The sequence below is a fragment of the Lampris incognitus genome, chromosome 3 (genome assembly GCF_029633865.1).
Source record: "Lampris incognitus isolate fLamInc1 chromosome 3, fLamInc1.hap2, whole genome shotgun sequence".
Taxonomy (NCBI): Eukaryota; Metazoa; Chordata; class Actinopteri; order Lampriformes; family Lampridae; genus Lampris; species Lampris incognitus.
In genome coordinates, this window is record NC_079213.1 from 93396428 (window position 1) to 93410628 (window position 14201).

Here is a 14201-nt window from a genome sequence, read left to right on the forward strand (position 1 = left end):
GCAGCTGCTGAGGATGTGCTCGAGTAAATCTTTTCCAGGGCACAGAGGACATGATGGAGAATCAGTCTTGCCCCAGAGATGGAGATTTGCTGGGCTAGGCAGAACATCACACACAGCTTGTTCCATGAACTTGATCCGCTGCGGTTCTGCCTGCCAGATATCTGGCCGGGATATCTTCCTCTCCAGCGCACCACCCTCCCACCTTTTCCATGCTCCCTGCTGCCGTATGCCCACCATTCTGCCGGTCCTTTCCTCCTCGACACCTATCCGCACCTCCTCCAGGACTATATGGCGTTTGTCCATGCCATGGGTCTTATCATAGCAAGGTTGTGGGATGGCTCCCAGCCCTGCCCATCCAGTTACCACTGGGCACCAAAGCCCTGTGTCTCAGCTGAGACTCTGCTATCTCCAGAGTCCAGAGTCTCGGGTGATATATACATATATTTATATGATCCAATGAGTCAAGTAAATTCTTTATGAGACAGTACAAGCCTGTTTCATGCCATACGCAATCACCAGCTGTCAATAAAGCTACCGTTGAGTGTTTATTTAAACAAAGTTATATATGTATATCCATCCACCCATCCACTATCCAAGCCACTTATCTGAATTCGGGTCACGGGATGACTATCCCAGCAGTCATATATATAAATTATTTGTGTTCATTTTCTCCTTTATCTTTCTTGTCTTATGAAAACTCTAAGCCATATCACATGAGTTTCTGTTCTTAGTCTGTTAATGATAGTGTTTGTGTATACTTGCATGTATCATGAATGAGTGTTCTTGATGTGTGTGTGTGTGTGTGTGTGTGTTGTGACTTAGACTAATTCATTGTACTGCTGTAACATGGGTGTTTATGAAGTGAATTGCTGTCAGGTGCTGTGCTGAACTGTGCGCGTGTCTTGCTATATCTGGAATTATTGATAGATACATACAAATTGGGCATACCCCATTGCTGTGATTGTTTCCTGCAGTATGCTGCCTGGAGAATGCCACTTTCCAAGCCCCTTGAGGGTTTTTAGGCAATTCTCCTTCACATTCTGTTGCCACTTATATATTGTATGTTTTTTTCATATGTGTAACCAAAGAATCAATCGCTCAATCAATCAATCAATCAATAACAACCAATCATCCGCAAACTTAAGAAAAAAAAGTAATAAATTTTAATTCACACCAAACTCGATCCGACTGATCGTCATGGCTTCAGCCGCAGATGGCCCAGTCCATGAGAGCCCACTCATAATAGCCATCATGGTCATAATACTCGCCATGGTCATAATAGCCTTCGTGGTCATAATGCTCGCCATGGTCATAATAGCCTTCATGGTCATAATAGTTATCAATAATCATAATACTTATCATGGTCATAATAGTCATCATTGATCATAATGGTACATCATTGGGAAGCACTGCTAAATGTAATCTATAGCCTATATCTTAAAGATGCCTGATGATGCATATGCATATCGATCTTGTGCACAATAATTTTAATACTTTTGGTTGAAATACAGATGAAAATAAACTGTGGACCGATTTCAAAGAAACATGACGATCTCACGCTGGACGAAGAGCGTGCGTCCAGTTTGAGGTAAACTATATTCCACCCCTGCGCCACCTGCGACTATCTACGTAGTCCATCTTCGTCGTGTCCTGTTATAGAATAAGTCGATATTACTGTGCAGTATGCCTCAGCGTAAATCCGCGGTTTGCAGAGGAATGACAAAATCACTGGAATTGTGATCGGCCGGGTGTTGAATTTAACAAGTCTGCGGGTCGTGGCGTAAATGGAAAGGCTTCAATTGAGAATCAGACATTTGTTTAGGAGAGATTCGTTTTTTTTCCCTCTTGATACCGACTTCTGGCTTACTTATATTTGTTCACCTGGAAACAAGGCTATTTTAGACATACGCCAAATAAACGATGCCAAACGAGATGGTTAACATATCGACCAGCCCCCCGACTGCGCATGTGTACACAACGCGTTTTCATGAAAGTAAGCTCTCATGTGACAAACGCTTGAAATCGCGTTAACTCAAACATTTGACGACGCTGTGTGTGTGTGTGTGTGTGTGTGTGTGTGTGTGTGTGTGTGTGTGTGTGTGGACGCGCGCGCGCCTGCGTGTGTGTTTTAAAGACCACCCCAAACATCACCCACATTTTCACAGGAGTGTCAAAATCAAACACGCAGTCAATGTCACAGCGCTGGGGTCATTTAAGACAGAGAAAGTGAGACTTGTAGCTATGGACAACTTCGCTTTGGTAGCAGTTTGTCTACTTCATAGTTTGGTGCATTTGAGCCTCGGCCAGCACAGTTTACGTGCGCGTCCCGGTCCATGGAGACAGCGGGTCCAGTGGGAGAATAACGGACAGGTGTACAGTTTACTGAGCACGGGAACTCAGTACCACTCGCCCGTGCCGACGAGGCGGCAGACCCAACTCTACCTCAGCGCCACCAAAAAGCATCACGGCCGACGTCACCCGGCCGCCGGGACTGACTTGGCCGCGGAGGAGAGAGACGCGGGTCGGCCGGACGCGTCGGTTCTCGGTCCGGAAGCGGGTCAGTATTTGCTCGCCACGGAGCGGCTCGATTCCGGCGCGCGTCAGCGCCCCTCCAACGACGCCGCCTCCGTTCAGGAGTTCTCCGGCAGCGGCGTCCCGAGAGGAGGGCGAACAAGTCTCCCGATCGGGGACGATGTAAGCAGATCGGGCGCACCCCGACTGGTTTCGGTGTCGCCGGCGGGACCGCCAGAAAGCCGAAGCCGAGAATCCGAAGGCGGGCGGTCTCTCGCCGGAGGGGCCCCCGGCGCTGAAGATGGAGGCCCCGGGCGACCGCGCGTCATCCTCCAGCAGCAGCAGCGGCGGCAAACGGCGTTAGGCGCGCACACCCCCGCTGCCAGAGTCCACCCGGAGTCCAGCGACTTCCCCGCGCCGCTGTCCAGCAACGCCGTAGATGCACACTTGCCTTCTCCAAGTCGCACAACAGGGACCGCCACGGATTTAACGCGGGAGGATGTTAGAGATCCAAACGGTCACCATCACAGGAACTCGGTTTTCTATCAAATGTACCCGCCGGCGGGCGGGAGCAGGGCCCCTGTGCGCCATCCACCAGGAACCGGTTACGGCACCAGGTTTTTCCACAATGGTAAGGATAGCTTTTTTGGGGGGGGGGGATTCCAAGGGACATTATGTAGTATATATTTGAATATTTGGAGAATGCTTCACTTCATTGTGAATATATAGGCACATTTGTTCTTGTTGTGTTTCACAGGTCTCCCAGACCTGGTTCCAGACCCTTACTATATCCAAGCTGCCTCTTACATCCAGAGAGTGCAGATGTATGCTCTACGCTGTGCTGCTGAGGAAAACTGTCTTTCCAGGTGGAGTGTATTTTATTTTATTTTATTTTATTTTATTGGTTATTAGATATGGTGTTAAACAATCAGCCGCATGCAAACATCAGTTGACCTATCTCTGAGCCATAATTGAGGCATGAGATATATTTTTTTGCTCTTTATCTGCTGAAAGGTTAAGGTCCGACTGAGAACTGCAATTCTGGGTTGTTGTTTTTTTGCTTTGTGATTTTTTGTGCATCAAAGTCTACATGTGTGATTTGTGTATCTTTTTGAGAAAAGTTTGTCTTTTTAAAACTCAAGATTTCCTCGAAACAAATATGTAAATAGAGACATGTTCATGATGACAGAATAGGCTTCCTTCGTGGTTGCTGGCTGCATAGGGATGTGGCGGACGCACTTGGTTCAGTCTCATTTGGAAGTAACAGTTGAGCGACAGAGCAGCTCCCCACAAACCGGGGCAGCAGAGCCAGATTCTGCCCTCAGGTCTGACATGCTGCACTGCAAAGAAAAATAAGCACCGTAATGAAAGGCTGTGCATTCCTGAAGCCAGTGCAAAAACCATCACAGCAAAACCTCAAACCGCTCCGACCGACCGCTCCTAAATCACATTAATGTCAACAGACGAGTTTGACGTAGATTCAAATCTGCGGAAGCTCAGATCCAAGGTAGCTATGGATCCTCTGGCATAACCGATAGTATACCTAGATAGATATTCCTGTTTGTGGCAAATGGTTAAATCCTGCCCTGTCATCCTTTGTAAGCCTCTTTACCAGTGAAAAACTTCACTGGTAAATGTTTCGATCAAGGTCTGTGCCTGCAGGTTTCAAAGAACCATCGCCGTGCTGGAAATCATCTTGTTCCCATCAGAGCACTCATTGCCAGTCTTGATCGTTTTACTTTACTTGCCGTCTTTCTTCCAGGTCTGCGTACCACCCGAGTGTGAGTGACCTAGACTACAGGGTCCTGCTGCGGTTCCCACAGCGGGTGAAAAACCAGGGAACGGCAGACTTCCTCCCAGTGAAGCCCAGACACGAGTGGGAATGGCACAGCTGTCACCAGTGAGTTCACTGTCAGGCTGCCCTTGTGGCGTTGTTGCACATGCTTACCTGCATGCATGTGTATCGTCTCTGTGTGTGTCAGTGCTCGAAGTGGAAAAAAATAAGTGCCAGTATTCCCCTTATTAACATATGTCAGCCAGTATCAGCAAATCATCATTACATTCTGAATTTGTACAGTGAACAAAGATACAAGGAGATATTGCTGATCACATTAATTCATTTAATCAAGGGGACAACCATTTCAACATAAAGGGAGCGTGTCTATGTTCCCTCAACCCTATTTCATTGAACTTACCTTAACCTAACATGAAAATGGTAAATGGAGTACATTTATATAGCGTGTTTCAAGAATCAGGAACACTGTCATTTCACATGAAATGAAACGAAAATATCATTTCCCCCAGCCCATAGAAGAGCAACACAAAGACAAAAGCACATACATACACATCCAAACTAGCACATATATCCAAACTAACACATATCCATCCATCCATTATCCAAACCGCTTATCCTGCTCTCACGGTCGCAGGAATGCTGGAGCCTATCCCAGCAGTCATTGGGCGGCAGGCAGGGAGACAACCTGGACAAGCCGCCAGGCCATCACATATTAAATTTTTTTTTAAAAATCACTGTCCAGGGGAACAAACGCCAGCCAGGATGACTGTCGGAACTGCCGGTCTGCATGGGCTAACAGTTAGCTTAGCCTGCCCCGCTTCCGCATTCTTTCAGACCACCCTCGGTGCTTCCTCCTCGGGCACAGCTCCAGGCAGGGGCCGTGGTCCTTGGGCCCACCAGATGCAGCAGACCAGGCTCCCCCAGGGCCCAGCCATCCAACGCCAGCTCTCCCAGCCAGACATCCTTGACACACCACCCCACACCCCACACGACGACACCAAAAACACCACAGTCAATGCCAGGCGAAGCTGCCGCCAGACCGCCCTCAGTGTTATCGGAACTGTCAGTCTGCATGGGCGAGCAGTTAGCTTAGCCTTCCTCGCTTCTGCATCCTATCAGACTGCCCTCGGTGTTACCTCCTCGGGCGCAGCTCCAGGCAGGGCTGGTCCCTGGGCCCACAGGACGTAGCAGACCAAGCTCTCCCAGCCGATCCAGCACCAGCTCTCCCAGCCATCAAACGAGGACAAAACTTAGACGCAGACGTGGACAAAGACACTGCATTGGACGGTGTAGAGTTATGGTGTGGCCGGCCAAGGGCCCTATTTAACCCGTAGCTGGGGGCTGGTTCATATAGTGTATTTAGATATTGTAAGATAAAATCTGAACAGAAACATGGAAATTATACCAAGTTTCCCTTTAAATATCTTCAAATAGTTGAGATACTGCAAATACCTCTGATAAGCTGTTGTTTTAACGGTAGCCCCTTTCTTATCATTGTGGCCAACCTCACCTATCTAATAGCTACTCCTCTGGTCCAACGGGTTGCGTTGGACTAGCATATCGTCCCGTTTGTTTTAACGGTTAAAACAAACGGGACGATATGCTAGTCCAACGCAACCCGTGTGCATTACCTTGGTGGTGTCCTGATGGCTTCTATATTCCTTGTTTGGCTTCAGAAAGGGGCCTCTTTTTTCAAAACACGAGACTTTCAGATCTGTCTCCCTCTCCCCCAGACACTACCACAGTATGGAGGCCTTCAGTAACTATGACCTGCTGGACATCCACACTGGGAGGAAGGTCGCTGAGGGACACAAGGCCAGCTTCTGCTTGGAGGACACGTCTTGTGACCGGGGAATACGACGACGCTTTGCCTGCACTGCCCACACACAGGTTGGTATGCTCGTTCTTTTTCGTTCATTTATTTCTTCAAAATTCATATGCTGTGAAATTGCCCTTAGAAAGCCAACACGCACAAGACATCTCAGGTGTTAAGCTAGTTTATTCATTTTACGTGTTTCATGTGTGTTTCTCTCAGGGTCTCGGTCCAGGTTGTTATGATACGTACCACGCCAACATTGACTGCCAGTGGATCGACATCACAGATGTACCACCGGGAAATTACATTCTCGAGGTGGAAGGCTTGAATTCGTCAGCGATAACACACACTTTCAGTTGTCATTCAGTTGTTACTGTACTTTAAGTTTATATGCGTTAAAGCGGGTGTAGACAAACTCCCCTCCCCCCTTAGCATTTCCAAGCGGTATTATAGTGCTATGATAAAGGCAGGGTAAAACATCTGGTCGCATTAATAAGTAGGCAGGTTGTGTTACTGACTGATCCAGTAGAAAGAATGCCAACTGAATGTCGGTTTGCAACCCTCTCAAGTCCCGGGTGTTGTATTGAACTTTGTTTCCCTGTTAAGATCTGTTTCCCCCTAGCCAGAGTTCGATACAACAACGGGATGCTTGATTACCTCAATCTAACCCTAAACTTAACCTAACTTCAACCTAACCCTAAACTTAACCTAACACTTACCTTAACCAAATCGTAACTGACAGCTAACCTATTTCCAAGGGAACGCTTTTGGCTGGCTAGGGGGAAACGGATCTCGACGGGGAAACAGTCCCACGAACCCCGGAGCTCTCTCTATCGACTGAATGCCCGTCCGAGGTTCACTCTTGTTTTACTTCTGTTTCTATCACTTTCCCTCTTCGCCTTCTTTGCCTCCTCCGTCAATGGGGTTCTTTTTCTCTTGGCGGGTAAAGTTTCCACTGTCACTTTGGTTGCTCCACCGTTTCCGCTACTGGGGATAGCTACCGGGGAAAACAAAAGCTCTATTCTCTTCCTATTTTGGTTGCGCAATGGTTGATGCACTTCCTTTGTGCCATAAATCGAGCCTTCGTTTCCCTCGCGAGATCGTACCCGGTGGTAGACAGAATCGCATAGTGAAAGCGAGGCTATATGGACAAAAAATTTGTCTACTGTCGCTTTAAGGTAGACTGGAACAGAATGCAATCATTGGTACTGAGGTCCTAACCAGTACTAAGCTCTCATTATTTACTATTTTCTATATCACCCCTTACCTTCATCTTTCTTTCTTTCTTCCATTTACTTCCTATAGGTGACAGTGAACCCCTCTCAACTGGTTCAGGAGTCCGATTTCTCCAACAACGTGGTGCGGTGTGACATCAGGTACACAGGGGCCTACGTCCAGGCTAGAAACTGCAGGATTACCGGGTAAGTCAGACACCCTGTGCCTTCTACCCACACAAAGGCCCCACAACATCTGTGGCTGTATTACATAATTTTAAAACAGATTCATAAAGGATGCATCATTGTCACTCAGTTGTTTGTTATGCTACATTCAAAAGCATTCTGGCATAGTGAACATGAAAAGCGTGACTGTTGTCTGTCCTTTGTTTCACAGGAGCTAACGTGACCAATGAGGAAAGTTATTTTGACCTGTCCAAGCTCACCAACATGCAAGAAATCAATATGTATTCTCACTGGTATCATTGTAAATACTCTGTCTTTCAGCACCTTTGCAGTACACTGTCTGCTATACCATTTAAATCAGTTTGATCATTTCTGGTAATAACTTAATGACACAGGTACACCCAGTCGGGTTTATTGCAGTTGTTATTAACATATTTTAAAGTACTACATCTTTTAAACGGTGCACGGCCACACTATTGGTTTTAAATGCGCAGCAGTCTGAGGCAAATCCCAAGAGGCCATTTTTAATTATTACAAAAAAGTCATTTATATTGTGTGACTGAGCAGGTGCTTTATTTAAATGTCCAATATTGACCGTCATATGTTTAAATAGGTCCTGTATAAGTACTGATTCTAGCCTTATATGGCATGTATACTTTTGTGCATCACTTTGTGGACCATACATGTGCTGCTTCAGTCAGACAGTGCAATTTATGTACGGTTTGTTCATTTGGAAACCAGGTATTTGAATGTCTAAAGGTTTGACTTAGTTTTATACTGTTGTAATTTATAAATAAAGGTTGCCAGGATGTTTCAACACCAAAATGCCACATGAAGGACTAAAGCCTCATTCTTTCTCTCCACAATCCAGTACTGTGATTGAACGTTTGAATGAAACCCATGGACGGGATAATTTGAACAAATATTTTACACCGTGATGTCATTGCACATTAAATCGAGCTGAGCTGAGCTCTGGTGGAGTGCAGAGTGGTAAATTCCTAAAATGATTCAGAATAACATATCACGCCCCGGGAAAAAAGCCATGGAATAATCACATTTAGCATATGACGACTCGGAAATAGAGAAAATGAACCGCCGTCGCTGTTCTCGCGATGTTTTGCTAACAGCTAAAGGTCAGGACAGGAACAGCTCCCCTGGCATTGGCCCAACGTAAGCAAGTTAAGTGTCCAGGAATTTCTGACTTGTAGTATTTTCTTAGCGTCACCGGATTAATTCGAGCCACTATCTCATATAGGTACCTGGAAATACATTCCTTAGCCTATGACAAACTGTATATGTTACACGTCATTCTTTGCTTTGTTTATTTGGAGTAATGTTACTACTCACTGTCCAAGACAGGCACAATGCCACGGACATTTTAGGGTTACCTTTTATTTTTGTACGATTTAGAGAAGGTTCACCGCTATACTGACAAGTATCAGAGGTTTTTCTTTTTTGTTTTTGTTTTCTTCCCCACTGTGGTCCATGTGGGCTCAAATCCAACTGCATGTAGCCTACCGAGTAAAATGAAATTCTTCTCTAAAAAGAAGTTTGATCATCTGACAAATTAACACAATACTTTACAAGTGAATGGGATTTTGGGCTCAGTAGCTTCTTTCAGTAAGTTTCACGCCAAGCCTCGGCAGGGAAATAACCCTCGAATGTTTATGAGAGCCACGGACAGACAGGTGGTGAGGTCACGGAGTACAGTCCACTTATGGCAAATCCTTTTAACATCTATTAGTTAGACGAGATCTCTGCAATTACGTCATTACAGATCTCTGCAATGTCATTTCGCCCAGTCAAAACTCAAATTCAAGATATCCGCAACATCGTTTCGCCTAGTCAAAACTCCAGTTCAAGATATCTGTAATTACATTTTGACTATTAAGCTTCAAACTACATTTCCCATTCATGTGTATGGGGTTTCTCATTACAAATATCTAAAATTCATTTTCAGATATTCCCAACTCACATTGCGGATATCTGTAAATGAATTATGACTAGTTGTAATTCCAGTTTCAGATCTCTACAATTGAATTCTGACTAGTCATAATTCCCGTTCAAGATATCTCTATCCCCCTCATTTCAAGATATCTACATAGTCCTAGTCAAAATGACGTTTGAGATATCCGCAACTTTCATTCTGCCTGGTCAAAACTGAATTACAGATATCTTAAAGTAGCGTTTTGACCAGGCAAAATGATGTTGCAGATATCTTGAATTACATCATTGCAGATATCTTGTATAGCTAATAAATGTTAAAGGGGCTTGCCATAGTCCACTTGCTGTGGCTCTCTACAGCAGCGTTTTATAATCCGTGCAGAAACTATACGGCTCTGTCCTCGACACCTCCTGCAACACAAAACCGACAGCAGTCGATGTTGTGGCTCTGTCCAGTGAGCTGTGGGCAGCACTTCTCCTCATGGGAACTAACCTGGAGAGTTAAGAGGAGAATCTTTCTCCAATCACTTCTGTTGTGGGTTCTCACAATAAAATGTAAGTTGGTCTTGGTCACCTTTGCTTCACTTTTTGGTGTTAATGAGACCTCTTTTAAGTGTACTTATTTTTATTTGCTTCTAGTTAAGAGGACATTTGGAAAGCCTATTACCCTGAAGTGTGTTCCTTTACATTAGAAAAATGGTTGAATAGATTACACACAGACTTTTTTTTTTTGGACTGGGTCCACGTAGCTTGGGAAACCAGTAAATTTCTCTCCTCTTCTTATCCAAACATGGCGTTTCTGTGAAAGACAATGCCATCTTTGGTGAGCGAGTGTGAGTCTGGGTGTGACGGAGCCTCCTCCGCTGGCGGACGTGTTTGCTCAGGGCAGGCCGCTGTGCTAAGCCTCCGGGGCTGCGGGTCGCCCCTGTCTGCCCCTGCTGGAAATGGCGAGGTGGAGAGAAATTCCACAATTCCGGAGACAGCCAAGAAAACCTCACCGGAGACTGCTGACATCAGCAGCACCACAGCTAAAGTGCCCTTATCATCGAATCCGTCTCTAATGCTGAGCCAGAAGGCTTGACTGTCTGAGACTGCTGGTCAACAGATTCCTCACAGTTACGACATCTGATCCTCAACGTTTTGCTGTTCCTCGTACAGACCCAGAGTACGACCTGCGACTATCCATTAAATAGCCGAGAGTAAAACCCACGCTAATGCAGCTTAAAAAAAAGAATGACTGGAAAAATAGGTGGTCCGTATTTATTTTGTTTCAATGGCACACGTGCTAGTGTAATAGGTAAAGAGAACAACCTGTTTGTGGGCACACGGTGGAAATAACGCAGAATTTTTTTCCCCCCTGAGTGTCTGACAACTTGAAAAAGGGAACAATGTTTACCTGAGCAGGACAGGCTCTCCTTGTCCTGTTACACATCATTAAAGTCTTTCCAGATTTCCCTGTTTGGGAAAGAAAAATGTGGCCCAGATGGTGTCTATACTGTTACCCTCAGAGCTGCCGTGCATGTACCAAAATAGTCAATAGGGGATCCGAGCGAATGAATACTCATTTTTAACTGAGTGAAATCCAGTTTCTCTATTATTTTTGGGCCAGGAAGTGGGATTGGGCTGGGAGACTCCGGATGAGACAGTGAACGGGTGGGTGATGGTGGAGGTGGAGAAGGAAGGGTTATTCAGCCGAAACCATCCTGTTATTTTGGGTTTGAATGCGGTTGGTGTTGTTTTACAGTTTAACACACGAACGTGAATCAGTGTTAAGAGGTCTCCTCTCTTGCCATACACGAAGACGGCACTTTATCGTTTCAGAGAAATGCAGAGACTGATGAACAGCGATCACTGACCTGTTCTCATCTTGAGAAACAGAACTTGTTATTCTACTTTTGGGACAGTAATGGATAAGTCACTTCTTAGTGAGAGAAATGTGGAACATATTTCATTTTATTACTGACTGACACTCACCAACATAATACTTGTTCAAGATTCAAGATTCAAGATTTAATTTATTGTCATGCTGTTTCTCGCAGCCCACATCAGTGCAACAGAAAAGATTAAAATAAATATCCAAAAATTCCCTAAAAACAATACCACTAAATGCATAAAAACAACACAGTCCATTCAAGTGCAACACAGTCCATTAAAGTGCCCTTTCAGTTTGAATGTTGGTATTTCCAGAAGGCTTGATGAGTGGTTTTGAGAGTAATGAAAGGTTTGCACATTTTCAGCAGCAGCCCTAATGTCAAGGACAACAGCAATAATAATGACAGCTTCATTTGAATTGCATTTTTTTCTGAAGCAAACCTGCCTCTTGATTATGTCAAACAAAATCCACCAACATAAGATAACCCATGAGGAGGATTACATCAAAAACAAACATAACATGAGCGAGCATAATACAAACCCTGGGACGAAGGGTTGGTGTGTGTTCGGATACAGGATAGATGTTGTTAGGATACAGGTTAGATAGTGTTAGGATACAGGATACAAAGTGTTGGGGTACAGGATAGATAATGTTGGGATACAGGATAGATGGTGTTGGGATACAGGATAGATAGTGTTGGGATACAGGATAGAAAGTGTTGGGATACAGGATTGGGATACAGGATAGATAGTGTTGGGATACAAGATAGTGTTGGGATACAAGATAGATAGTGTTAGGATACAGGATAGATAGTGTTGGGATACAGAGTATATAGTGTTGGGATACAGGATAGATAGTGTTGGGATACCAGATAGAAAGTGCTGGGATACAGGATAGATAGTGTTGGGATACAGGATATTTCATTTAAAAATACATCCAAGGATGTAGGGTAGCACTCACCAATTTGAAAAAGGACAGGGACAGTGCCTCATTTTATTTTGGCCAGCAAAACATGCTAAAATTTTGGCCTACTGCGACAGGCCTTGAATGTTTGCTGGCCAAAATAAATTGGTGAAAATGAGGCATTGTCCCTGTCCTTTTTCAAATTGGTGAGTGCTACCCTACATCCTTGGATGTGGTTTTTGAAGTATATGTTTTTTGGGTGTAGCGCCACAGTAAGAGTTTCTTTTTGAGAAGGTGCATTCAATTCCTCAATTACAACAGGATAGATAGTGTTGGGATACGAGATAGATAGTGTTGGGATACAGGATATATAGTGTTGGGATACAGGATCGAAAGTGTTGGGATACGTGTTAGATAGTGTTGTGATACAAGATTGGAATTCAGGTTAGATAGATAGTGTTGGGATACAGGATTGGGATACAGGAGAGATAGTGTTGGGATACAGGATAGAAAATGTTGAGATACAGGATAGATAGTGTTGGGATACAGGATTGGGATACAGGAGAGATAGTGTTGGGATACAGGATAGATAGTTTTGGGATACAGGATTGGTATACAGGTTAGATAGATAGTGTTGGGATACAGCATAGATAGTGTTGGGATACAGCATAGATAGTGTTTGATACAGGATTGAGATACAAGTTAGATAGATAGTGGTGGGATACAGGATATGTAGTGTTGGGAAACAGGATTGGGATACAGGATAGATAAACTTGCACTCAAAAATATTCCCCATCATTTAGTAGGAGCTACACCACAAGGTAATGCGAATTGTCTCAAGACAGGCTGGTATTCTTCACAGTCTACATTGTACAGAATTGTTCAACCCAAGTAACAACCAGTAATTACCAAAGGATTTTAAGCTGTGTGATGAAGCATCAAGATTTGGTTTGATGATTTTTTTTTCCGTCAGAGCTTTTCACTTTCATTGCATTCATACTTTGGAATGAGTTGAGCCAATATTTGTTGGCTGAGTTGTTTGTATTCACTGCCACTAGCTGGTTTTTGTGTTTTGAAAGCCTGTGTTCATGTACCCTAGTGTACATAGACCCTGATGTTATGGCCATTTTGTAGAGTTATTTTTTCTCTTTGCAAATATTAAGAGACTAAAACAAGTCTGAAAGTCAGTCGTCTGCATAGATTTCCAGCAACCGATTTCCAAGTGACTTAAAGGTGAGAGAGGAGCATCAGGGTGGGGGAGACTACACAAGAAACTGCGGATTCAGGGAGCAAAGAGTGGTTTATTCTGAGCCAGACAAGGTCAGTTTATTTAGTAAAAGTCTCAAAATAAAGAGAAGCCCTTGTTGCCTTCATTGGGCTAAACAAAGCCCAGAGCCTCTTGTCTGCAGACACAGGTCAGGAAGGCCTTCAGCGGTCTGCTGGCATCGGTTGGGTTTTTGGTCAGCTAGCAGGAATAAATTGTGAGAAATTGTTTTTTTTTCCTTCCTTATCTCCTGGTTGGTCATGGTCAGAATGAGAGACCTTCTTCCTTCATGACAGAAATGCATCGGGAGTGTCTGACATGCACGTTTTGAAGTACACCGGCACACACTGAAAAGCATTAAATGGCACGTCAAACTGCCTTGATGCTCCTACTCCAGACTTGTCTTCATTTTGGTGTGTCAACAGAAGAGCCAGCGACCAAACCACAGCTATGTTTTCAGAGTTTCTGTTGCTGCAAATGACCTGTATGGGGGCCTGCAGTACACCATGGAAGCATTAAATAAGTAAAATTACATCAATTATGGCTTTCAGTGCACCCCGACCATCACTGCTACTAGCTTTCATAGAGTGTGTGTGTGTGTGTGTGTGGGGGGGGGGGGGTCGGGGTGGATCATCTGGGCCAGTGTTGGCTCTGAACGAAAGAGCCAGGCCTGGTCCAGGGCACATCAGGCAGCT

At 44.7% G+C, this 14201-nt stretch overlaps 1 protein-coding gene across 1 annotated transcript; it reads left to right on the forward strand.

Annotated features, from left to right (window-relative positions):
- The first annotated feature begins 2241 nt into the window (after positions 1-2241).
- On the forward strand, positions 2242-8345 carry loxl5a (lysyl oxidase-like 5a). The gene is made up of 7 exons (XM_056276863.1): positions 2242-3142; positions 3269-3377; positions 4274-4411; positions 6040-6196; positions 6342-6437; positions 7428-7543; positions 7734-8345. The coding sequence occupies exons 1-7, from the start codon at positions 2242-2244 to the stop codon at positions 7738-7740; spliced, it is 1524 nt and encodes a 507-aa protein (XP_056132838.1). The 3' UTR covers positions 7741-8345.
- The last annotated feature ends 5856 nt before the right edge of the window (positions 8346-14201 follow it).